The 26,939-nt window shown below is 46.3% G+C and overlaps 1 protein-coding gene across 1 annotated transcript; it reads left to right on the forward strand.

Moving 5' to 3' along the window:
- Nucleotides 1-9,466: 9,466 nt before the first annotated feature.
- On the forward strand, nucleotides 9,467-10,683 carry LOC125522661 (homeobox-leucine zipper protein HOX28-like). The gene is made up of 2 exons (XM_048687707.1): nucleotides 9,467-10,005; nucleotides 10,124-10,683. Exons 1-2 carry the CDS (start codon nucleotides 9,568-9,570, stop codon nucleotides 10,568-10,570), a joined length of 885 nt encoding a protein of 294 aa, XP_048543664.1. The 5' UTR covers nucleotides 9,467-9,567; the 3' UTR covers nucleotides 10,571-10,683.
- Nucleotides 10,684-26,939: the final 16,256 nt, after the last annotated feature.

The following is a 26,939-nucleotide window of genomic DNA, read 5'->3' on the forward strand; positions in this document are numbered from 1 at the left end:
TCATACTAGTTCACGAGTTACGTATCCTAGTGTTGGCTGTTGCTACTGTAATTCTGGATATGATGATAACTACATTATGTAATTATTAAGCTCGTGAGATGATGACGATGAACTAGGATATGTATTGAAGTGTATGTATTACATGGTTCATACTAACTCATTGCAATTTTTGTTTGTTTGGTATACATTTATTAATCTGGCTGCTAAAATAAAAATGTTGGGTGCATTCGTTGCTTGTATGTTCAGTTACGTGAGAGCCAACTATCTGCAAGGTTGTTTGCCAGTCTAATGATGTGTGCTCAACTAATTGCAAGGACTTGCTAAGCAATCTTATGCGGGGAACAATACCGGTGTCGTTCGGAAGCCTAACTCACTTGCGGCAAAACGGCAGCAGTGCCATGAAGCAGCTCTGTTTCTTGTTCTCTACTCTGCTTTGAACTGAACTTATTTCAGTTAGCAACTATATACTAAATTTAAGAGTATGGGTGCTTGCTTGTGAATTGTGATGTTGTTCCCATTAGATTAGATTAGGTTAATTACATCCACAAGTATAGTAGCTTCTGCAGCACAGTTCGAATATAGCACATGACACTGATGTAAAAGGTAGCCTTAACACTTTGGCTCGATCCACACATGATCCTCTTAAGCTATAGATTCTGGCATTAGACACTAACCCTTTAGCTTGTTCATTCATGCTGATCCACCCAATTATTATGTATCTTCTTCTTCAGTTGCAAAGGTTACAATAACATGTTCTAGTCTTACAACTCAACTAAACTGCAGTAGCACGTGTCACTTGCAGTACAACTGATTATAGTACATGACACTGGTGTAAAAGAAAGAAAACAGAAATGGCCCTGCTAGTGTAAAGATTAACATGCAGGCTCGATCCACATGAGGATCCCCTTAAGCTTGAGTGCCTAGCTGTAGATTCCGGCAATGGAGTCCAGCATCATGCTTGTGATAAGCTGGTTTATTATCTCTGTTGGATGGACATCATTATCTTGTTCATGCAAATACTTGCTAGGTTTTACATGTTCATGCAAATCCGATGTGAAACTGGTCATCTTGTTCATGCAAATCCAGACTTGGTAAATGTGTTAGGCTCTTCCATCAATGTCGGTAAATGTGTTGTGGTCTGTGCATGTCTATAGATTTTTTTTAATTCTGTTGGCTGTTGCAACACCTGTCCTGACTAGCTTGCTAGCTTATGCTGAAGGGTCGCTGGCTCCAGAGGACTAACAACATATCACAACTTATGTTAGCCGAGGGCTTTAGGACACTTACTTATACGGTGACACTCCCCTCTGGGTTAGTAAAAGTAGAGCAACATAACATCCATAAAAACTGAATTCTGCATGGAAAGCAGAATATATAGGGCATGATGCATGAGTATACTTTGTTCTTTCTCCACAGTAGGAGTATTACTAATGTCTATATTTGGGGAGGGGAGAATCATTATATATAGTGACTGCATGTTGCAATTTTTGGCTGGCAGGCAGGGAAGATGGCTCTCTCATCAATTTTCAGGAGAGTAAACATGAAAGAATTGATGTCAAGTGTTCCAATGTACACTAGCTAGCTCAACAGGTGATGATGAGCAATGCAATAGGCTGCTTTAGGTAGTTTGTGAAATACTCCTAGTACTTGCATAGGTTTAAAAATGACTTGTGTAGGTTTAAAAATACTCCTAGCACTTGTGATGAAACCAACAATTAACTTGCTAACCTCTTACAGTGTTCAATCATATTTTCATTCTTAAATTTCAGTGTTCAATTTCAGATTATACAAACTGGAAGTGTCTGTTCTTTTTATTTTTGAAGTAGGGAGGTTCTTGATAGCAGTGTGGTAAGCAAAACATTAACTTTGTGATGCTTCCAGTAGACCACTAGCATGCATGTTTTGGGTAATCAATTTAGCTGCTCTGCTGTGTAAATTGAAAGTGAAGAAACCTGATAAGTTAAACCCAGGTGCATGATTATATACCTAATCTGATATGCTTTTAAACTGTACCTGGGTACTAAAACCAAGTTAAGTATACTCGAGTATTCTCACGCGTGCGCATAATATGCTGGATAGATAGCTCATGGTTTGTTCCTGTACCATTCTTGCTAAATGGGTAGCTCATGGTTCCATGTAGCAGAATATGTTTAAATTTTCTGGGGTACCCTTTTATACTCTGAATAAGCAACAGAAGTGCTCAACATCCATCATGCATAACCCTGAACATTTATGGTCTCTGTTGATATGTCTTGCAGTGTACGTATAGTGCCTGTACATGCATGGTTGTGTTTTGTAGGTGTAGGGTAACTTTTACTGCACAAGTTAACTTGAGACTGGTTAATTTTTTTTTGAAAGATGTGATGTCTTGCAGTGTCTGCGACAAGAGGGGAGGACTGCTTTGCAATCTCAACGTACCCTGTTCATCAGAGACAACATCTCCGTGGGTGCCTCCGTGCGCTCTTTGGGCAGCTCGGAGCCATGCTGTCAGAGCTCTTCACCAACTGGACCATCTACACCAACAAGGTGGGTGCATCTCCAACCAATTCTGCAGCGGTAGCAGCACCAGCAGTACTTCGTTTTGAAAATCCGTCGAATTTCTGACACTGTCAACATGGCTGGAATGCGTGCAGGCGGCGGTGCTGGTGACGCTGCTGTTCGTGATCGCGGTCAACCTGGCGATCGGCATCCTGCCGCACATGATGCGCCCGACACCATGGAGCACCTCACGGCGTGCTCGCCTCCCCCAGCATCCCAATCTCAACGAGCCTAGCGGCCGTCGTCCTTGTCCTGCTCGAGGAGCAGGAGGAGGAGGGGCATCTAGCCAGCCACAAAGGGCCTGCTCTGTACCACCACATCATCGGCCTTCTGCAGCATCGAGTTCAATATGTCAGGTGACCCTTCCTATCCTGTCTGATATGATGGTCAATAGTTGCTTGTAGATGAATGATGAAGTGTTGCTGTGAATGTGAATGAGTAGCCACAAGTCTGTTTGCATCATTGCCATAGCTAGTGAATGAGCAGCCACAAGTCTATTTGCGTCACTGCCATAGTTACGTGAATACAAATGAGCAGCCACAAGTCTGTCTGTACTGTCACATTGCCATCAATAGCTACCAATCGCTGTAGATAAATAGAATTTCCCCAAAACTATGTGGGAAATTTGGTTAACCTTGTTGAATCAGATATCATTCTGACACCTGATTAGCATATCACTTGTCTATGTTCAGTTAAGAGTATTCAGTTTAGATGCAGATTTAGTCAACACTTTGGATCAACATTCAGTTTAGATGCAGATACAGTCAACACTAGGTATCAATACATGTTTGCTGTCAATTCTTACTTATAAGTTATTGGATCCCTCATTGGCTACTATGATGTTCTGTACAGATTCTTATTCTTATATGTTCATTCTTGTTTTTTGCACAGGTGAAGTGCAAATCCAAGTTCGAAGCTGTGAAGCATATCAACAAAGACTAGCATATTATGTGTTGTAAATGTAGGCAGTAGTAGGCTTATCTGGGTTGTAGTATACTATAATGTTTGTAATAGACTAATGCCGTGTTGTTTTGGACGAATTTCATTTGCTATTTGGATTGTTTGAAATAATGATTGTGTATTGAATACCTGTCAAATGGAAACCTGACAAGGGGGTCCAAGTTATAATAGTTGTTTGACAGATTTTGAAATTTTTGATGTGTGGGATCAATTTTGTGATAAGCATGACAAGTGGGACCAATCTGATTGGTGGGACCAGTGGCAAAAAAAGGACAAAAATAAAATATCAATAGACTGTAAAAGGCTGCATCTTAGAAAAAAAGGCCGAATTAATGGCCCAAGCCCATGTAGCTAGCAAAAATTAACAAGAAAAAAATACAGTAAAAAGGCCGAATTGTTGGGCTAGGCCCATGTAGAAAATCAAATTGGACCGGGCTGAATCTTGTGCCACATCAGATTGCCACGCTGGATGCCTACGTGGCCTGGGGAGGTTGCTAGTGACCAAAACGCCACAGTAGACGTATTTTGGTCATAAACGTCTACGACCATTCCAGAAGAAAGGTCGCTATAGTCAGTTTATGACCGCCAGCTTTTGACCTTATGTTTTTGGTCACAAAAAGGTCACAAATTGAAAACAGTGACCATTCAGTGACCAATAGTGCTGGTCACAAGTTGACATATTTCTTGTAGTGAATGCTACATGAGAAGTTTCATGAGTTCTCATCCATACAAGTGGAGCAAATAGTTATCGATGTGTGAATTCTGGTATAACACTAATTGGCATTCTGCTGTGGGCAAAACACCTTTTGAAGTGTTGTATGGCCATTCTCCAAGGTACTTTGGCATCTCTGTTAGTGATACAGTAGCTCCAATGGACATACAACAGTGGCTGCAGGACAGAGAAGTAGTGGTGGTTTCTGTCAAACATCATTTGTTTCGAGCCCAGCAACGAATGAAGCACATGGCAGACAAGAAAAGAACTGAGAGAAGTTTTGAGGTTGGCGAACAAGTGTTGCTCAAACTACAGCCTTATGTGCAGTCGTCGGTTGTGCATAGAGCTAACCACAAGCTGGCCTACAAGTACTACGGCCCTTACACTATTCTGGAAAAAATTGGTGAAGTAGCCTAAAAACTGCAATTACCTCCTGACAGCCAAGTCCACCCCGTTTTTCATGTCTCTCAACTGAAAAAGGTGGTCTTACCTAACTTCCCTGTTGCTTGTAAGCTGCCGTCGTCTTTTGCTTCTCTACAGGTTCCGCAACGTGTTCTTCAGCAGCGCGTGCGTCGACAAGGCAAGCGTACAATTGCTCAGGGTTTGATCCAGTGGAGCGGATCGTCTCCAGAGGAGGCGACCTGGGAGGACCTGGATTCTCTCCGTCAACAGTTTCCCCGCTCGGCGGCTTGGGGTCAAGCCGTTTCTCATCGGAGGGGGGATGTCAGCAGCCCTGTTCCTGTTATCTCTGAAGATGCAACACCTGAACCTGAAGATGAGGACAGAAGGCCTGTAGCCGCTCAGGATCGTGCCGACAAGAGCAAGGCGCCAGTCCCACTGGGCCCAAGGCCCAAGTCTAACCGGCGCAAAAGGCTTCCCCAGTGGCTTGCTAGCCCAAACTGGGCCCGCTGAGCGGGTGTACTGTTAAATAGTTACAGTAGTCCATCGTCTCACTCTGGCTAGGATTTGGACGGCTACGGTCGTGGCTCGATTGTAACGGATAGAGGTGTGGGTGGTTGGGAGGAATCCTCATCCGAATTCAAACTCTTAGCTCGAATCCCCATGAAAATTCATTCGATCCACTGACCACAAGAGAGATCCTCACACTATATCTCGGTGCGTTGGAAATCATCATGGGCGAGCAGCCCGCACGGCTCGGTCGGTCACAGTGAGCCGTCGATCCAGCGTGTGAGCCGGCTCGATCGACAAACTAAGTTGCAGTATGGAACGATCCTAATAAACTGTCTTCAACAGAGCCGTTGAAATATTGTTTTAAAGAAAGCGCTGAAATATTATTAGGACGTCCAGGAGTTTGTAGGCTTACTAGCAAGATGCCCATGCGTTGCATGGAACATCAAGATGCATTTGTATGAGTAGTTTATCTTGTGGGAGAAAATGATGAACGAGGGAAGACCTTATTTGCAAATGTGGAGAGGGGTGTGGGTATCTTTTTGCAAAATTGCCATAGTTTTCTTCCTATCCGTCAGATAGTTAGGCTGAGCAAACTCTTGTTGTTTGCAAGTTTTTGTAGGTAGCTTACCAGGCTGACCGCTTGGTAGAGCAGGCTCTTGTTGTTGTTGATATCCTGTGCGGTGGATAGTTTTTCTAGCCCTATCAGTTTCATTAAAATGATCAAATTAGCTTACTTTTTTCCCCTTCAACGAGAAGACCAAGATGACCATATATATAGTTCAAGCTCATCTGGGCTTCAATTCGGGGTCCTGTATTCAGTATTCCTTATGTTCTTTACTAATGCTACCAAATGTATCGACGATCAAGTTTCAACAACAAAAAAAGAGTATCGATTATCATGTTATAAGAAGTCGGAGGCCGGTTGTTATCGCTATCCGTCTACCCATACCCAAACCACAGGATTCAAGCATGGATGTATGCATAAACCGGGACAGCTGGTTGCTAACCTATATACAATCAACACAAAATAAGACTACTCTACTTGCTTAATTAATTAGTAAATTTAATTATCGGCTGGCCTAAGAACAACACGTATGTACCAATCAATTTGTAATTAGCCACGCAGCTGTAGTTTTGCCAGGGGACATGGACAGCCGGCCACCCCCAGGAATCCCGACGTGACTTCATTGGCGAATTGACCCTTTCATCCTCCAATCCACCAATCACCGCGCGCCACCTCGACGCCAGCCTACGTACGCGCCCATGCATGCATCGATCCATGCAAACTGTTGTCCGTCAGCTCTACGTGCGCTAGCTAATCTCGGTTGCTTCATGATGCGGTCGTCCCGTGATTTGTTTGCTTGCGTGTTTCGCTCCTCGGAATCGGCGTCGCCGCGACAGGGCCAGATCAATAGACAATAATAGATCGAGTGTATGTAGAGTATGTGCTTGAGTGTGTTGATGGCGACCGATAAGTCGATGATTTCCCCTAAGAAAAGAAAAGAGCTCGCTCGATGATTAGAACTGGTCGTGAGCATGCAGCAAGATCCAAGGTTTCCGTAGGCGATAACAAAGCAAGTAAACCGTACGTACGTGTGCGGACTAGTTTAGCATTTCGTCGTGTGTCCCAGCAGCTAGCAGCTAGCGTGCGGAATCGGTCCAAATCTTACTTAGGAGGGCTCCCAAAAAAGAGTATTGTTTAGCTCAGGTTTTGTTTCCTGCGAAAAAGAGTGAGTATATTATGGACTCACAGCTGGCCGAGTCTTAACTAATTATTACAGGAAATAATGATGATTACTAGCTCACACACCCAGCTAGGGTCTATCAGAAACATGTAACACTCGAACAATCGTCGCTTGGATATAATAAGAAATGAATATGGTGAAGGATATGTCGGGCTGAAACCCTTAAAATAGCCTTTTGTATCTCGTACGTACATGAATTTTATCAGAATTCAAATGGAGGTGAATATATGTGACCATACAAGAAACGAAAGCAGTTTTTCATGGGTCTTAGCGTCTTGTTAGAGGTGCTACACAATTATTATGAGTTGCGCGATTCCACCAGGATGTTTGGTCCACGCTGCATCAATTTTGAACATTGGATTTACTTTTTGATGCTGCAGATGGGAACACGTCGTGCGACGCCCCATCAACTTCAATGCGACCACCCTACCCGATATCACATCGCTTCTCTTGCTCCCTCATCGTGCTTGCTCTGAGTGCTGCCACGTCATCCTCACCGATGCCCATCAGCAGTCGTGTTATGGACTGCCCTTTCCGCCACACATCCTCCTTCAGTGACCTCCCGCAAGCCCATTTATACCTTCTCACCGCTGTTGTCGACTTCAAGTCAGGGCCAATTTTATGTTTCCGAGGGCCACTGGGCGAAGTCAGTAGATCCGTAAGGCTATATATGTACCTGTACATATACATATATGTGTCTACTTTTACATGAAAAGTTTTAAGAGTTATATTCCAACCATGTTTTTAGTTTGAGATGTCTTACGATAAGAAGATTAAAAGAACAACAAGATGAAACTAGTATGATTACCTCAAATAAGAACAAAATTCTTATGACTCCAAGACCATCGACAATGATGATTTTAGGCAGCATTTAAAGTACCCCTTTATTATTCAATAAACTGATCTGCTCGTCTATGTTTATTTTCTTTTCTTGGCACTCGAAAAATACTTTTTAGGCAACATTTAAACGCATAATAAAATTGCAAAAGAAAGTAAAGAAATAGAATTGTAATTTTATACTAGAACCCTAACAAATCTAATATGCTTCAGTGATAAGCAGGACTAAGAAAATGAGGATAGATGAATCATGGATGTTTCTTAGAGAGGACGAGAGGGTGACAAGCTCGTGCATTGCCGATCGTGCTTTCGGACGCGGCACAGAGGTGGCCGAGGTGCACGACAGAAACACGAGATGCCATATGTCTTGTATAGTTCGCCCTTGATATCCATTAGTTCTATTGTTGTTTTGGACGATACACCTTTGTCTTGTAGTTAGATGACCAAAACATTGTAATCCAGGTCACAAGCTTCATATTGGAAGCATGGGAATGCTCCTTACCATGTACTACCATACAATCGACAATGTAATTTTGGTTCTTTGCAATCACACATGGTTGTTTCATATGTTTATAGAGTTAATTTCTACTTCATTGTTTTCATGTTGCAGGACACCTGGGCGGTCAGAAAATTCCATTAGCATTTGAAGTTAAGAAGACCTACAAAAATATCGCAATAAAAAGACGGACATACAATTCAAAAAGGTGGGAAAGGACACTGGGAGCTCAAACTAATATTGGAACTATTGTGTTAAAGTTAAATGTAAAAGTCAATATCCATGTAGAAATTGGTAAACAAAGAAGAAACAAATTGAATTGATGAGATAAAGGTGATTCACTCTAATGGTAGATCTCATCAGGCTAAGATTCCACTTCACTTTTGGAGAGATATGGCTACTAATATAACATGATCTCATCAAACCAAGCAAGCACGAGACAACCACACGTACCAAGATTGGTGTACCCCTTCGGTCCTGCATTGAGTTCCAATGTGTACACATACACACAATTTAGCCAAGTTCTGCAAGCCCAAGGAAACGTCTCGGCTCGGCTGGGAGCCAGACAGGGCAAGGAAAGGAAGAAGATCCAGATCCAGGAGGAGCATGCATCATAGCTGGCTGCTATGATGAGGCGAATGGCATGGAATGGAAACAACTTATCATGATTATCTATTATTTATTTATAGCTAATCAATATAATACCTGGATACAACGAGTGCCAGGAAGGAGAGGATATCCACCTCCCGATCAAACATGATCTTCCATAAGCCGTGTACTTGTGGCATCTATCGTTGGCACTTTTTTATTTGTTGTAGTACGAGGTCTTATATTTTCCCATATAACATATGTGATCTCAATTTTTAATGTAGAAAAGAGCTGGCAATTGGCATTTTCTTAGTAGGTTTTATCAATGCATTAAAAGCCACCAAAGTGTTGGATTGGTATTTTGCATTTGTCTTCCATATATTAAACAATGGTATGAACCACGGTGGCTGGCGATGATGAGCGGGTGGCGCGGAATGGAAACTAGTATTTATCACCATTATTTACTCATTAATTCACGGACACTTAATAATACACCATTATTTACCCATTTAATCACAGCCAAGTAAAAAAAATTGAGTTGTTTGGATTGCTTACCAGAGGAGAGGAGATCCAGGCACCTCCCCCATCGAACAGCTCATCATTTGGTCGCTCCGTTGCCTACCGCTTCCTTATTTATAGCCCACCATCCCGCCGCCGCATGCCCACGGAACACCAGGCCAGATCATCACATCACCACCACCACCGAGCACTGCCACCGTACCATCATCCATCCTCTACACCGGAGAGTTCTCAGATCGGATCGGGCTTACCGGAGATCGATGATGCATCGCGCCGCCGGCCTCGACCTGGACCTCGGGCTGGGGCTCGGGCTCGCCTCCCAGGGCAGCCTCACGTTCTCCACCACCACCGACTCCTCCTCCCCGGCCTCCGCCTCTCACTCGCAGCACTGGACCACCGCGCTCAGCTCCGTCGTCGTCGTGCATGAGTCGTACGGGCTGCACCAGTATGCCAACCAGCAGCGGAAGGACGAGCCGGGGATGAGGCCGTCCACGTCGCCCGAGAGCGGCGTCAGCGGCGGGACCAAGAGGGGCCTGGAGCGCACCGGCTCCGGCGTCTCCCGCGGCAGCGCCACCGCGGGCGGCGACGAGGACGACGGCGGCGGCGACGGCGCCGGCGGGCGCAAGAAGCTCAGGCTCTCCAAGGACCAGGCCGCCGTCCTGGAGGAGTGCTTCAAGACACACAGCACGCTCAACCCCGTAAGTGTCTTCTCCTTCTCCGATGATCTATCCACCTCGCTCGCATAGCGTTCGTCCATGGATTCCTCGTGATCGATCGCATTGGGCTGACCGAGGTTTCTTTATTGACAATTTCCAGAAGCAAAAGACGGCGTTGGCGAACCGGCTGGGGCTGCGGCCGCGGCAGGTGGAGGTGTGGTTTCAGAACCGCCGTGCTCGGACCAAGCTGAAGCAGACGGAGGTGGACTGCGAGTACATGAAGCGCTGGTGCGACCAGCTCGCCGAGCAGAACCGCCGCCTCGAGAAGGAGGTTGCCGAACTCCGGGCGCTCAAGGTTGCACCGCCGGCAAACAACGGTGCCCCGGCGGGGCCCCTCACCACCCTCACCATGTGCCTCTCCTGCAAGCGCGTCGCGTCGACGTCCTCCGCCTCGGCCTGCAACGTGCCCAGCTTTTCCTCCAATGCCGGCATCGGCATGCCCATGCCATCCGCGGAACAACGGCAGTTCTTCTGTGCGTTCAGAGACACCGGAGCGATGTACGGCGGTACTTCGGGGCTCGCGAAGGTGGTCAAGCCGACCAGATAAAACGAGCTATCTCTGTGACGCCGCCATGATCAGCATGGCAGGCAAGCTAACAGAAATGATGGCATTGTCACAACTCACGAACTTAAGCAAGTTTAGCAGAAAGTTTAATCTTTCGTTTTTTTTTGGGGGGGGGGGGGGGGGGGGTATGCAAGTTAATTAAATCTAACAATTTAAGGCTGAATCGATCGATGAGTTCCGGGCTTCCGGCGAGGATGAATGTATGCATGTGAAAAGCTGATGAAATAACATGAGAAACTAATTCATACTGGGAACTTACTATCATGTTGAGTTATAGTACACCGAACATGTTGAGTAATTTTCTAATTTGCTACCCTGTCTTGCATAGATGTTGCAGTGGGCAGCGTAGATCAGGAGTTGGTGTATTATTACATGACTACTTGACTTGGTTTTTCTGGTGTGTCATCTACTCAATTTTGAGCTGCCAGACAGGTTGCATCTTAAAGGTGACTTCTGCTTTACGTTGGTCATCTAGCAAAAGAAGCTAGGCTATTAGTATACTCAGCATTGCACTTGCCTATTTTACCGGTTAATTTTCCATGTCCAAGTAACATGCATATTAGGTGCATGGTCTCCTCATTTTGGTTGTTCTGGTATTTCAGCCTCTATTTTCTATGTGATATTCGGAAAAATAATTTTATAGAAAATAGAGAAATAAAAAGTCTATCATGGATCACAGCGGAAAATCATACATAAAGGTTTCAAAAAATCATGAAAAAATGGATTGCATGTGGAGACAGATAGAAACACGTAATATATGTGAAATTTAGCACGAAAAAGGACTTCTTTGTGGATATAAACTATTGTAACTTACTTAAGCTTGATATAACATAACTTAATTTGTGATCTTTTTAAAAAAGAAAACAATGCTCTTCATAAATGTTTTTTACAACGACTAAGATTATATACTTTCTCACTAGCAACCGCCAATTTCCGCAACCCCATGCATGTCACAAGTCTTCCTTTTCTTTTGGTCGATCTGCAAGATCGTTCATATTTTCAATTGCTTACAAATGTGAAAAGTTGAAGACATCACTTAGATATTGTATGGTTTGAAGCAAACTACATTTCAAGTTTTCCAAATGGTCATGTTTCTTTACCGCAAGTGTATTATCTTAGTCAGTTTGACCAATTTCAAAACTTAAATATTCATATTTCTATGAAAAAGTCCTCAAATCTATTTCGATAGGGGGTAGGTTATTTTCTTCCTCCCGAACATGCTGATGTCGCAACATTCCTGCTGCCTCTCCATCACTGAAGCCAGGCAATAACTGTTGATCATAGATAAGAATCCATCGAGGCCATAGTCCTACTAGACCAGCACCCTGGAGAGAGAAAACGTCAAAGTCGTCGCAATTGGAAGATAACACTTCTCAACCTCGAAAAAATGGGAACGCCTCACGATGTCGAACAATGTAATGGAGAGAAGGGCAGAGGACCAAACTGCAAACGGAAGGTGTTGCCGCTGCCATGCCGACAAACACTGCGAACTTTGAGCTCATCGGCCACAAAGGCCAACAAAAATCTACAATGATGATCTATCAACACCGCCGCAGCCAACACCGTCGAGATGGAGAGGCGCTAGAGAAATATAGTTTGCCAGATCAGCGCCATCACCAATACAAATAGAGTGTCGCGGTCTAACTCTACTTAAACCCCAAAGCGGGGGAAATAGAGCTACCTAATGTAGATCGTGAGCTCCCCGCACTCCTACATCGAGGAGGGGAACGGCGGCTTACCGGAATAGGAGAAACAACGCCAGTTGAGTTTCTAGACCGTTAGATCACCATCGAAAAGGCATGATCGTGTGTGCACTGTTCACCCCCCCCCCTCCCCCCTTGTGCTTCATGTGCGTGACCTCCATCCTTCCCCTGTGCCATGAATCAACGCCGATCGAACTGACTGCTTTCGTCTCCGTGGAAGGCGCACGGTGCTACCGCGCACGCCTCGCTACCTCCCCCCGCCCTCCCCTCGCCACCTCCCAAGGTTGTGCTACCACCGCCCAATGCCAAATCATTAAATCCACCGACCTATTGTTCTTCCGCGCCGGCAACCCCACCATCCCCCAAACTCGAACCACCAACCCTCTTCATTGGCTCCCCCTGGGATGTCACCGTTTATTGCCGGTCGCAGCAGCATCCCCTTCTCTGGTGCGATCCTGGCCTGCCGGCGTCGGCACTCCTTGCCACCGCTCATCATGTGATCTCCGTCTTTGACCTCGGCGGAAACACCTGACGCACGCGAAAATTTCAGACACAAGATGTTTTGCAAATGAAAAAAAAAACTAAAAATGACAAAGACATGCGGACTCCTTTACCCGAGAAAGCAAGACATAATAATTCGTAGGTCGCTAGCCACGGGATGCGCAGCCAGGACGATCATGGTTGATGGAGTATAGGAGCAGTATATAAACACCAGTGTGAGTGGGCTTTGTCTGGTGGAATGTTTGACCGGACGGCCGGCCGGGGCAAAGCGGCCCTCGCCTTGGCTCGCCGGGCTGCACGTGCGGTCGACGTGCCCCCGCTGGCGCCGCTGCCTCGGGATTCCGCGCCACGCTGTCACATGCCTGCGAATTCCTGCGCGCGTACGTGCGTGCCTGCCACTGCCAGCCTAGCTAGCGAGCTTTCTTCTTCCCTTCGCCGCCGGCTTCGTCGTCGTGTTCGCGGGCGGGCGCGGCGACCGAGGGCAAGGGTACGCGCCACTGTCATTAGCATAATACGCGCGTTGTCGCCTGCTTTGCTACCCGTTTAATCTAATTTGATCTAGCCGATCGCCCATTATTAGGCGGGCAAGTGCACGTCGCCGGTCAGCCACCGGACCCGGATTTCATGCGCTTCCTTCCTTGTTTAACCGGAGCTACTACAAGATTGCATGGCCTGCTTAGACTGCCGTGCCTACGGAATAGTACAGTTATACTTCCTCGGGTCCTTTTTACTCTGCATATTAAAAATCTCTTGAGTTAAATTTCATAAAGTTTGACCGTATTTGTACGAAAAAATATCAACATCTGCCATGCTAAAGTTATATAATATGAAATTTTAAGTCATGACACATCTAGTGGTATTGATTTCAGTTTGTGAATGTTGGCACTTTTTTTACAAAGTTGGTCAAACTTTACGAGGCTTGACTTCAGTCAAAATCTTATATGCGAATTAGAAAGGACCGGAGGGAGTACTATAGGTGAAGGTGTGGCAAGTGGCCATTCTGCCCCTGATCATCGAAAAGAAAAGGACGGCCATTCTTTTAGGGGGAGGAGACTTGTACAAATATATAGTGATCAATCGGCCTGATGACAATAATTTGAAGCGTAGTTACATGCTTTTGAGAGCACCTCCAACAGGCGCCCAAAAGAGCTCCGCGCATTAAAATTTTGCTTTTTTGGGCGTCGAGCAGCTCCAGCAGACGCTGTAGCGCTAAAAGTTTTTGGGCGCGCTGAAAAACGCTATCGCGCGCAGCATATTTTGGGCTCCGGATTGGGCGCGCTTCACAATTTGCACTGTTTGTTTTTTGGGCGCACGTCTTTGGACGTCTGTTAAAGCAATATTGATCCCGGCGCATTAAAAATGCTAAAGTGACGCGCTATAATTATTATTGGGCGCGAGATTTTTTTGCGGCCGTTGAAGATGCTCTGAAAACCCATTTGGATTCTGTCATGTTTGCATGCCCGCCAAGCACAGCCCACCGATGGACCGAGGCAGAGCCGCAAGCAAGCAAACAAATACATGAGCACGGGTGCACGCATGCAGCTTCCAAGCTCCATCTTCCCTGCACGTACGCACGCAATTATTGGTGAGATAATCTATGTACACGCACACAGGCATACTCGAATACTACTGGACCGTTGATCGATCGATCTACTGAGGGACGCACGAGAAGAGAAATGATCACCGGCCACCATGGATCACATGCAGCAGGGCCAGGAAGAGAGCAGAGATGGATCGAGGCATGTGCACCAGGAATAATTCAGCAGTTACCCATGGACAGGTCCAGCCTACGGAAAGGCAGTTGCCTTACCAAACAGCCACTTGGTGTCTTTGACAGCCCGGCCATGTCGGCCAAATTCATACGAGTTGCTGCTACGTACCGGCAGAGGAGATGATAAGCCTATAGGCAGTGTGTGTGGTATATCATTGGCGGTGAACAAGTGGAACGGCTTCAAGAACGCCATGTGACATACGTACGGAGAAGTAATGCGCGGCGCCTCTGATCATATCCGTCGTTTTTTTTTTTGCAACAGCAACAAGGTGTGTTCTCGCCCGGCATGTCGACCGAGAGCCCTCGGAAGAATGACCAGGGCACCCTCCGATTTCTGATTTGAATTGAGGAGGTGTTTGGTTCAAAAATGGAAACACAAACGTAAATGGAATCAAATGACACTGTTACTGTAAACGGTATCGATCAAAAACCAAAACTGTTTGGTTACTAACAGTAACGTTAACAAATACAGCAGCGCCTGCTCCTGCTTTTCTTCTGCTAGCTGCCTCCCGAGCCGAGCGCACAGCCTGACCATTGGCGTACCATTCTCATGACCTTCTCGCCCTTCCCCTCAATCATCTTGACGCCTTGAAGGATCCTGCACGCCTCGCCGATCGATGGTCTGACCGAGAGGAATCTCGGTGCGAAGGTGAGGTGGCAGGCCCGGTACTTCGGCAAGCCGGAGGCCACCCAGGCGGCCGCATCGACCGTCGCTGGCTGCGTAGCTCCAGACCAACGCTAGTTTGAACCAGCGACGAAGGCAGGGTTGAGGATGAGGTCGCCGTCGTCCTCGGCTGCGGGATTAAATTGCTCGTGCCATGGGGATTGGTGGGCAGAGATGGCGTGGATGTTCGGGAAGAAGACGACAGGGTCGACGGGAGGGAGAGAGAAACGGCGTATCGTTTTCTGATTGCGCCCGATTTCTCGGGTATCAGTTTTGAATAGGGCGGGATCTGTTACCGGGGTTGTCAAATTACGGAGCAACCTAAACAAACAAGATTTAGCACTATCTATTACCGTCGTTATCAGATGACGTTTCAATTGCACGAACCAAACACCTCCTGGGTGAAAACATTGCAGTTCATTCTTTTTACACCCATTATCATGCATTTATTTAACAGAAATAGATAGATTGATGAGATATTTATCTCGATTCTCCTTGTATGTTACTAATACACCTCACCATGATGTATCCTTGAACGAAAAAAAAAATAGAGATACTCATCTGCTACGCGTGCTAAGGTAGCGGAGTTCATCCATATGCCGTCAATCTGATCGACCTCATTCTAGTATTCATTTTTGCACCCTCCCACACCCCCCATATCATTTTTTTAAACACAGCACACACGCAAACGCTCATACATATGCGCATACACTCATCCTTATGAACACACACACATAGTACCTCTATGAGCACCTTCAAGAGACTGAGTCAGTATATCATCTTGAAATTTACGAAGTCGCCATAATCGCCTTGTCGTCGACGGAACGTCTCCTCCCATTAAAAATGCATCATCGAAAATCCTAAAATAAACCCAGTAATAAAGCGAGCACCAGGACTTGAATCCTGATGGGCTAGGGATACCACCGTCACTCTAACCATCCAATCATATAGTTACTGACTAGCTTGTTTATATACAAACATTAGCTACAATTTCCACGCGTGCGTGTGTGTGCGTGCGTCGGTCCAATCGATCCAAAGCGGAATGATTCGATGGTACTCCCGTCAGGTAACGCCCACCAATAATAATTCCTCGGGGTCGGTTGCGAGCGAGATCTGCTACGATCCACCGAAAATAAAAAGAGGGATCCGCGACGGTCGACACATCTGGCCCGGTGCGCAACTGTACAACGAACCACTCCATGTATGAGCGCTTTGTGTCAGTACTGATGTTAAAAAAACAAACGACTCCATGCATGGATGAATCGGATCGCAACGGAAAGCTAGCCGCTGCCATTAATCCTACCACCAGTTGATCGTTCGCACTCCTACGTTTCACCTTCATACGCACGGGCGGGCCTCCAATTATACGGGCGATTTGATAATTTGCCACCCTTTACTTCTCCCTTTCACAATTTGTCACCCATTGTCTCAATGACGGGCGGGCCCGGACCCCACCTGTCATTCTCGGGGGGCAAATTATAAAAGGAGGAGGTAAGAGGTGGCAAATTATCAAATTTGCCCAATTATACCTACCAGCCAACCAACTCTTGTACGTATATTCTTCCTAATAAAGGTTCTCACTAGAGTGTACTGTAGATAGTGCAGTGCGTGATATACATTTGCCAGATCCGTAGTACGTAATAAAATTTCTACTTAGTACGAAATGATTAACCACTTGTAAAAAAATAAGGATTAACCGGCAACAGCCAAGTAGCAGAAGAACCGATGAATGGGTCGGTCCAGTCCAGTGATGGCCGGTCCATGGATGCATCCAACCAAAACCAATACTAATAATAATCATTCATAAGTGGGGCGAATGATTAGGCCGACCGGTGCGCACGACCGTCTCCACGAGTGCCGCACATGGCTCCCAGCCCCCGCCAGCCTCGTACATGTGGGCCCTCACGGTCGCCTCCCCTTCCATCATTGGCCGGGCACACCTGAGAGACAGCTCCTCGCCCATGTGTCCGGGGCTCACTATGCTGCTGTTCCTGCAGGATGTGTTGCGGACGCATGGGATAGGATGAAACTGCACCAGCCAGATCGATCAGACCCGAATCAAACGGGATGTACACGCACTACACTTCTGTCAGCCCTTCCGCTAGCTTGTTTGGTGCAACTCATGCACACCATTCCTTGTTTCTCTGATAAAAAAAAGGAGAAGAAATTAGCGCATGTATACTTGCTGTACATTATACTACTATGTCGTAGAAGCTTGTGAGAGGATTGGATTACTTACTAAGAAACGATGCAGAATGTGACTTGGGGTGGGGATATGTATGAATCTTGCGTGTGTCCCCCTTCCTCGGCTGGCCCATCCGATGGAGACGGTGGCAGCTGAATGAATCACGGAACCAATCATTGACACGCACCTGATACTAGGATTTTTTTTCTTCCCCGGTTTCGAATAAGCATGATTACAAATTCTCAATGCTTTCGGTTTAAAAGAATCTCTCAGGTCTCAACCTACCATTTCCTAGTGATATTAATAATCACAACTAACACAACATATATGTATGTAGTGCTGACTGATTTCTTAATCAGTGGAATGCTGCTCATCTTTTCTTGATTGATTAACCACCTCTATCACCTACTTGCCATAAATACTCTATGGTTTCATATACGTACTAGTAATTATTAACATGCATGAGTGCTGCTCACTCAGCCTAGCATATGCATATGCAATGAAACCAGGTAGGGTCAACAAAGAGCTAATAATTTGAGGATAAAAGAAGCGCCCACTTGAGCCGACAACAACATCTAGGGGGGGCTTGAACGCCAACCTACACCATTATTCAAACACCCCATCTGCCCTTGCTCTTTGATGATATGCGGCTTTCAGTACAAGATTGCCCGTGTCCGCCCTGTCATGCCAAGACACATAAACATGTATGGGGCATCTCATTGCGTCCATGCGTACCAGTTCCCTCCATCTGCACTGCACAATCGAAATAAAGGGCCAAAAAGTTAATGGCGACGCAAACTAGAAAAGCGTGCAAGGTAGATCGCTTCACAAGTTTTCTTCTTTTTCTGCGGGATGCTTCACAAGTTTTTGAGTGTCCAATGCAACAGTTTCTTCACTAAAACCAAGGTTTAAAGCAGCTTTCAGGAGAAGAGCATAGCTTTTGTCGGGTGGACCAGTATTACAAGTTGTGTACAGAAACTATTGCAGCAGTGTAAAATGATCAATCAAATTGCGCTGATGTACTACTAGAAATTTTTAGGTGCGAACAAAAGACCAAGTTCATTATTAAATTCTCTAATCCTTATTCTACATACACCACTTTGCTTCTTATTTTTGCGACATCAATAGTAGTTTATTCCACTTTGCTTAAGTAAACATTGTTCGTTGTTTCGCTAAAAAAAGATCAGTCGTTGTTCCCCCCAAGATAAAAATAGCCACCTGATGTCTTGTCAGATGCCACCAGTTTTACCCACATTTTTCTCTCCAAGCACAGCATATATCCCAAAACTTTATCAGTATAATAGTAGTGAAGAAAATGTCATGCGTTGATAAGAAAGGCATACTAATTTATAGTGATAGAAAGCACAAAGCAAACTCAACTCATAGTAACAGGATGCAATCATTTGGTGCATCAGGCCAAAAGTGCAAGGTCCCACATTTCCATGCAGTGAGTGAATGGAGGAACAAGGGCAACCACTATGGACTGGGAGGCATGACATGGCCCATCCAATAATTCCTTCAACATGTGGATGGGGTAGGTCAGAGTAATTGAGTTGGATCCGGGATCACATAGATAGTGAGGAAAAAGCTGGAGATTAAACTGAATAATGACAGTATCAAAATAAAAAAAGGACAACCAAATGCCCTGTAAATAGCTGATACTTAGTTTAGTTGACATCGGCGGTCGGCGCGCACCACTGGCAGTTTACCAACATTCATAGCTAATATTTACCTTATGGCAGCTGATTATTATGACTTTTTTTTACATATATCAGAAAATAATTGAAATTTACTACTACATTGAAACGTAAAATTAAAGTACTGTGTCTATTTTTATTTGTGTGTGTGTGTGTGGGGGGGGGGGGTCATATTTGTAACTTTTTGTTTGTTGAAGTTATTGATGAAAATAAAGCGACATGTATGGTTAGAGTAATTTTAGGTTTGGATGGGCGAGTGAAATGAAAAAAGAATACAAATACAGTAATTTTAAGTACAGCAGTGGAGTGACTGGCGCCCCCGATGATTGCGGGGAGGTTGTGGGTGGTGTCAGGAAAAGTACCGGCAAAGCGAGGCGCACGGCGGGCCGGTGGGCCACCCCTGTCCTAATTTTCCACCTTGTCAATTTACAGGTGGGCCCGCCCCAGGGGCTCTCCCTCTCAGTGCGCTGGAAATCATCATGGGCCTTCGGTTTCTTTTGTTTTCCTCCCCGATCGAGAGAGCGAGCACCCCGCCCGGCTCGGTTGGTCGCGTGAGCCGGCTCGATCGAGTTGCAGTATGGCTCGATCCTAAACTGTCTTTAACAGAGCCGGTGAAATATAGTTTCAAAAAAAAATAGACACTGAATATTATTAGGACGTCCAGGAGTTTGTAGGCTCAGTTGGTATCCTGTGCGGTAGATAGTTTTTCTATCCCTACCACTTTCATCAAAATGATCAAATTAGCTTAGTATTTTTTTCCTTGAACAAGAAGACCAAGATGACAATATATATAGTTCAAGCTCTTCTGGCGTCAATTCGGGGTCATGTATTCCTTATGTTCTTTACTAATGCTACCAAATGTATCGATGATCAATTTTCCAAAAAAAATAAATTGCATCATGTTATTAAGAAGTCGGAGGCAGGTTGATATCCGTACCCAAACCACAGGATTCAGGCATGGATGTATGCATAAACCCGGACAGCTGCTTGCTAACCTATATATATATACAATGAACACAAAGTAGGATACTCCACTGCTTAATAATAAAATCAAAGCTATCGGCTGGCCTAAGAACAACACGTACCGATCAGTTGTAATTAGCCACGCAGCTGTAGTTTTGCCAGGGGACATGGACAACCGGCCACCCCCAGGAACCCCGACGCGACGTCATTGGCGAATTGACCCGTTCATCCTCCAATCCACCAATCACCGCGCGCCACCTCGACACCAGCCTACGTACGCGCCCATGCATGCATCGATCCATGCAAACCGTTGTCCGTCAGCTCTACGTGCGCTAGCTAATCTCGGTTGCTTCATGATGCGGTCGTCCCGCGATTTGTTTGCTTGCGTGTTCCGCTCCTCGGAATCGGCGCCGCCGCGACAGGGCCAGAGCCATTCCTTGTTTGTCCTTGGCCAGATCAATAATCATATCTGTTGGAGTAAGATCAATAATCATATCCCTCGAGTGTGGTATGTGCTTGTGTGTGGTGATGTTGACCGATTACTCGATGATTTCCCCTACGAAAAGAAAAGAGAGCTCAGTCGATGATTAGAACTGGTCATGAGCATGCAGCAAGATCCAAGGTTTCCGTAGCCGATAACAAAGCAAGTAAACCGTACGTACGTGCGCATGCGGACTAGTTTACCATTTCGTCGTGTGTCCCAGCAGCCAGCTAGCACCATGCGGAATCGGTCCGAATCTTACTTGGGGATAGTTAAATGTTACGTATATTGTTACCTCAGGTTTTGGTACGTGCCAAAAAAGAGTGAGTATATTCTGGACTCACAGCTGGCCGGGTCTTAATTAATTATTTCCGAAAATAATTAATGATGATTACTCACTCACACACATAGGGTCTCCCCGAAACATACGGTCCTAGTCTTCTAGAAACCCTTGAACAGTCGTCACCAGTATAACACAAAATTAAAATGGATGAAGGATATGCCGAGCTGAAATTCACCATGGGGATGGGCCAACGTTACCACTTAGTCGTTGGGAAACCGGCCGGGCCCATAATTTCAAGGCCGATGGGTCCTCTGGGTCGGCTTCATAGGAAAATTGGGTCAAGGTTGTCTTCTGGGCCCGCTTGTTTTTGTTTCGGAGCAACAAACATGCTACCATGGGATGCAAACTATTCATGGTTGAAATAGAAAACGATGATGCATATACTCTCTTTTTTCTTTTTACAAAAAATCTAAATATATTAACTTACTAATGATTCCTACAGTCAAAGGATGCGAGTTGAAGTAATATTGTTATGTAAATGCTCCTTATTCTTGTGGAATATAGTATTGAAATAGGTTGGACCATGTTGCCCAATGAGACGTGAGGCCACTTGGTATTGGAACATTGGGCAGCTCCATGTCCCTGAACATATTAGATGACCGCTAGGGACCAGGTACGGGTCAGGGCGGGCCAGCCATTCCCATCTTGAGCTGTAATCCTCGGTACCAAAAAATTAAAACATTACTAAAATAGCCTTTTTGTATTTCATACGTACATAAATGGTGAATATATGTGTGACCATACAAGAAACAAAAGTGATTTTCAAGGCTCTTTGTGTTGTGTTGAAGCTGCTACACAATTATTATGGGTTGCACAATTCCATTAGAATGTTTGGTCCAAGTTGCTTCAATTTTGAACATTGGATTTATGTCTTGAAACTGTAGATGAGAACGCGTGCAAGGCCACATCAACTCACGCACAATCACCCTATCGAGACCGCATCACTTTTCTTCCTTCCCATCATGGTTGCTGAAAGGATCGATATGGTTGACTAGAGGGGGGGGGGGTGAATAGGCAACTACCAATTTTTAGCTTTTCTTTACCAAATTAAACTTTGCATCAAAGTAAGTTGTCTAGATGTGCAACTAGGTGAGCAACCTATATGATGCAATAACAACAAGCATACAAGCAAGCAAGGGTAGAAACAATAAAGAGCTTGCACAAGTAAAGGTAAGAGATAACCAAGAGTGGATTCGGTGGAGACGAGGATGTGTTATCGAAGTTCCTTCCTTTGAGGGGAAGTATGTCTCCGTTGGAGCGGTGTGGAGGCACAATGCTCCACAAGAAGCCACTAGGGCCACCGTATTCTCCTCACGCCCTCACACAATGCGAGATGCCGTGATTCCACTATTGGTGCCCTTGAAGGTGGCGACCGAACCTTTACAAACAAGGTTGGGGCAATCTCCACAACTTAATCGGAGGCTCCCAACAAGAACATAAAGCTTCACCACAATGGAATATGGCTCCGAGGTGACCTCAACCGTCTAGGGTGCTCAAACACCCAAGAGTAATAAGATCCGCTGGGGATGAGTGGGGGAATCGAAAATCCCTAGGTGGAAGTGTGGATCGGGGCCTTCTCAACCACTCCCGAGCAAATCAACAAATTTGATTGGCTAGAGAGATAGATCGGGCGGAAATGAAGCTTGGAGTATTTAATGGAGCTTGAGCAATAAATGGAGCTTGGGGGAGGAAGAGGTAGGTGAGAAGGAGGAAGGGGACTCCCTTTTATAGTGGGGGCAACAATCCCGTTGCCCCCCACCAACCAGCCCCGCACAGGGCGGTACTACCGCTGAGAGGGGGCGGTACTACCGCCAGGCGACGGTACTGCCGCGCCAACCAGCGGTACTGCCGCACTGAGGAGACTTAGTAGGGAACGGACCCAAATGCGGTACTACCGCGGTGGTAGGGCGGTACTACCGCTCCTAGAACGGTACTACCGCCACTACAACCGTGACTAGTGCCGCAAAACCCGACACGAGAAAAAGACCTCTCGAATCGAGGCGGTAGGAGCCAAACTACCCAGCGGTACTACGGCAGTGGGGTCAAGAGCGGTAGTACCGCTGTGGAGCGGTACTGCCGCTTGTGACCCTTCGGCATCTTCATCGTGGGTCAAAAACTGCTCGGCATCGGAGTCGGTCCAGTGGCAATTCTGATGAATCCAGTCCTCCTCTTCAGTTATCTGACCCTCAGATACACTGACAACAGTTGCTCCCATCTGACACATGAGCTCCTTGTGGCGCGTCCTGCCATGCTTCTCCGCCACATGAGTCATGTACTGACCATGAGACTCCATGCAGAAAAACTTCTTCATCTTGCGCTTAAGCTTCTGTGCCCACGACGGTTCTGCACCAGAGGGGCCAAAGTTCTCCTCATGATCATCAGTAGCAGCCTCACCCTCGGTCCCCATGGCAGCAGTAGCAGCAGCATCAGCAGACGGACCCCCTGTGGCAGCAGTAGCAGATGGACCCCCTGTGTGAGGCGCTGTCCAGTTGTCCTTCTTCTTCAGATGCTTGATCTCATGAGACACCGAGTCTCCAGTCTCTAGCAGCACTCTGGGATAAGTCTGTGCCCAAGCCTTCTCAATGAGCCTCATGATGAATGGACTATAGATAGGACACTTGCGCTCAGACACGGCAGATAGAAGTTCAGACCACATGACATGAGAGATATCCAGGCTCTCTCCAGTGCTTGCTTCCTTCTCATGCTGACAGAAAAGGAGCATGTCCACGAGGTAAGAGTGGACCATATCCAGATTCCCGATCCGAGGGAAGAGAGTCTCACGGAATATGCGATGAAGAATGTCCAGATACGGAGACAGCTCATAGGTCTTCTTCTGAGTGACTGGGTGAACCTTCACAGTGCAGTAGGGCCAAAGGGCTTGCTTGTGGGTGGATGTAGCATTGCGGTGAGGACGAAAACCGACAGGAGTCTCAAGCCCGGTATCCACCACATCAAGTAACTCCATGAAAGCCTTCCACTTGACAGAAAGCAGCTTGCCATTGGTCATCCATGTCAGAGTCCTGTCGACATCCGTCTCAAGGTGGACGGTGGCATAGAATTGAGCCACAAAATCTGCATCGAAATCCTTATTGAATTGCATGATCCTGAGAATGTTTAGCTGAGTGCACATCTGAAGAGCTTCGCCAAAGTACTCCGGATCCTTCTCCATAGCATCAGTGTCAATGGAGCGAACATCAACAAAAAGATTCTTCTTGGCCTTGATCACATCAAAGTAGATGGCAAACTGAAAACGGTTCTAGAACGGGCGGTTGCCCAAAGTGGGTTCCTGGTCCATCGCATAGGGGTTGCGGCGACGCTTCTCCCAAAACTCCTTGTTGGTCAGCTCAGTCACAGTCTTCCCTTTTGGCTTGTTGGCGGCTCGCTTCGATTGCTGAGGAGGTGGAGGAACACTTGCAGAAGCACTTGCTGGAGGCGGTTGGGTGCTCGAGGAACCACCGGCAGGCTCTGAGGTGCGGTAGCATTTTGATGTGGCACGCCCGGGGTTGATACGGCGACCTTGCTGCTCGGAACGGTCATCACCTGGAGCCAAACACAAGAACAACGTGAAACAACCAGAAAGAACGAGCATAAGCCAACAAACACAACAAAAAGATCAAGGTAAGGCAGGAGAATGATGGAAATTGGCATACATCGGTAGTACCGTGACCTGCCCGCGGTAGTACCGCCCCACGCGGTAGTACCGCCCCAAAGGGAGCGGTAGTACCGCTCTAGGTCAAGCGGTAGTACCGCCCCAAAGGGAGCGGTAGTACCGCTCTAGGTCAAGCGGTAGTACCGCTCCAAAGGGAGCGGTAGTACGGCTTGAGGCGGATAAACAGCAGTTTCATAGCACGAGGTGGTGAAACAGTGATTTCCTACTACCATGGTCAGATCCGGCACTACCGGCCTACCAAATTCAAAAATAATCCTACCAAACTATAATCTAGAAAGTCTAGTTGCCTTCTCCAACCAACTCATGCCTAGATTTCGCCAAAAATCTAGAGATGCAACCACCATTGCCCCTAAGAAACAAGAACTAAAAGGAGACAAAACGAAAGAAGGAACGGGGGCAATACCGGCATCCATGGCAAGAGGACGAGGTGGGGATCGACTCCACCAAAGGAAATGGAGAGGGACGCCCCGGAGACGGAGATCCGCCGGAGCCCTCCCGCGGCAAGAGGAGGTTGGAGAGAGGAAGAGACAAGAGGGGCGAAGTGAATGGGTATGGGAGAGAAGAAACCTCCCCCTGCCTCGACTTAACCCTCAAGTCCCGTCCCTCAGCGGTAGTACCGCGCTGGAGGACGGTAGTACCGCTTATAAGCGGTAGTACCGCGCACCACCAGTGGTAGTACCGCCCAGCACGCCACGGCAACTAAACAGACACGGCTTTAGCTCGACGAAACGATAAAAATGGCAAGAGAGAAACAACAAAGCACAACAGCAAATGACCAAGACACACCTCTTCAAAAGAGGGCGGCGGCCAAGGCCACCTATGTTTGAGTCAAAAGGTATGGCACCGCAAAGATTTTAACCTTGGGCCCATGACCAAAACTCGTCTTTGAAGCACAAGTGCCATCAACAATGGCTAAGGTGAAAGACTTGATCAATTTATGCATAATGATGGGAGGGAGAGTTCATTGAGAGAACAACACTCCCCCTATGTCCATGCCTACACCTAAACTAGACAACAAGTTGAGCGTGATAGGGTGTGCGCGAGTTCAAGCAACATTGCTCGAATCAATGATATTTAGCTCATGCCTTAACTCGCGAAATCTTGCTTCATCCAAGGGCTTCGTGAAGATATCTGCAAGGTTATCATGAGTGTTGACGTAGTTGAGCTCGATCTCTCCTTGCCTAATGTGATCCCGGATGAAGTGATACCGGATCTCAATATGCTTCGTCTTGAAGTGTTGCACCGGGTTGAGAGAGATCTTGATGACACTTTCATTGTCACACCAAAGAGGCACTTTGTCACAAGTGACACCGTAATCCTTTAAAGTTTGCCTCATCCATAAGAGTTGTGCACAACAACTACCGGCCGCCACATACTCCGCTTCGATGGACGAGAGAGACACACAACTTTGCTTTTTGAAAGACCAACTTACCAAAGAGCAACCAAGGAATTGGAACCCTCCGGAAGTGGACTTCCTATCCACTTTGTCTCCCGCCCAATCGGAATCCGAGTACCCTACAAGCTTGAAGTTTGATCCTCTTGGGTACCATAAGCCAAAGTTTGGGGTATGAGCCAAATATCGAAAGATTTGTTTGACCGCCACATAGTGACTTTCCTTAGGTGCGGCTTGAAACCGTGCACAAATTCCCACACTCAACATGATGTCCGGTCTAGATGCACAAAGGTAAAGCAAGGATCCAATCATGGAACGATATACCTTTTGATCCACCAATTTACCATTGGGATCTAAGTCAAGTTGGCACTTGGTGGGCATTGGAGTGGAAGCCGGCTTGATGTCACTTAGCTTGAATCTCTTGAGCATGTCTTGAGTGTATTTGGATTGATTGATGAAAGTTCCTTATCTTCTTTGCTTCACTTCGATCCCTATAAAGAACTTCAACTCTCCCATGGAGGACATCTCGAACTTTGAGGTCATGAGAGCGGCAAATTCCTCATTGAAAGCTTTGTTAGGAGAACCAAAGATAGTATCATCAACATATAATTGGCACACAAACAACTCCCCTTTGACCTTCTTAGTAAAAAGAGTGGGGTCGATTAGCCCAACTTCAAAACCACGGTCTTGTAACAACTCGGTAAGGTGGTCATACCACGCACGTGGGGCTTGTTTAAGGCCATAGAGTGCCTTATCGAGTTGATACACATGATCGGGAAGGTAGGGATCCTCGAACCCGGGGGGGTTGCTTGACGTAAACCAATTCATTAATGGGACCGTTAAGAAAAAGCACTCTTCACATCCATTTTTTGTAACTTAAAGTTATTATGAGAAGCATATGCAATCAACATGCGAATGGATTCAAGACGAGCAACGGGAGCAAAGGTTTCACCATAGTCGATACCCTCGACTTGGGAGTA

Source organism: Triticum urartu, chromosome 7 (assembly GCF_003073215.2).
Source record: "Triticum urartu cultivar G1812 chromosome 7, Tu2.1, whole genome shotgun sequence".
In the NCBI taxonomy this organism is placed as follows: Eukaryota; Viridiplantae; Streptophyta; class Magnoliopsida; order Poales; family Poaceae; genus Triticum; species Triticum urartu.

Coding starts and splice junctions, on each gene's coding strand:
- LOC125522661 (XM_048687707.1), top strand. CDS start 9,568: ATGATGCATCGCGCCGCCGGCCTCGACCTGGACCTCGGGCTGGGGCTC. Junction 10,006..10,123: donor CACACAGCACGCTCAACCCC/GTAAGTGTCTTC, acceptor GACAATTTCCAG/AAGCAAAAGACGGCGTTGGC.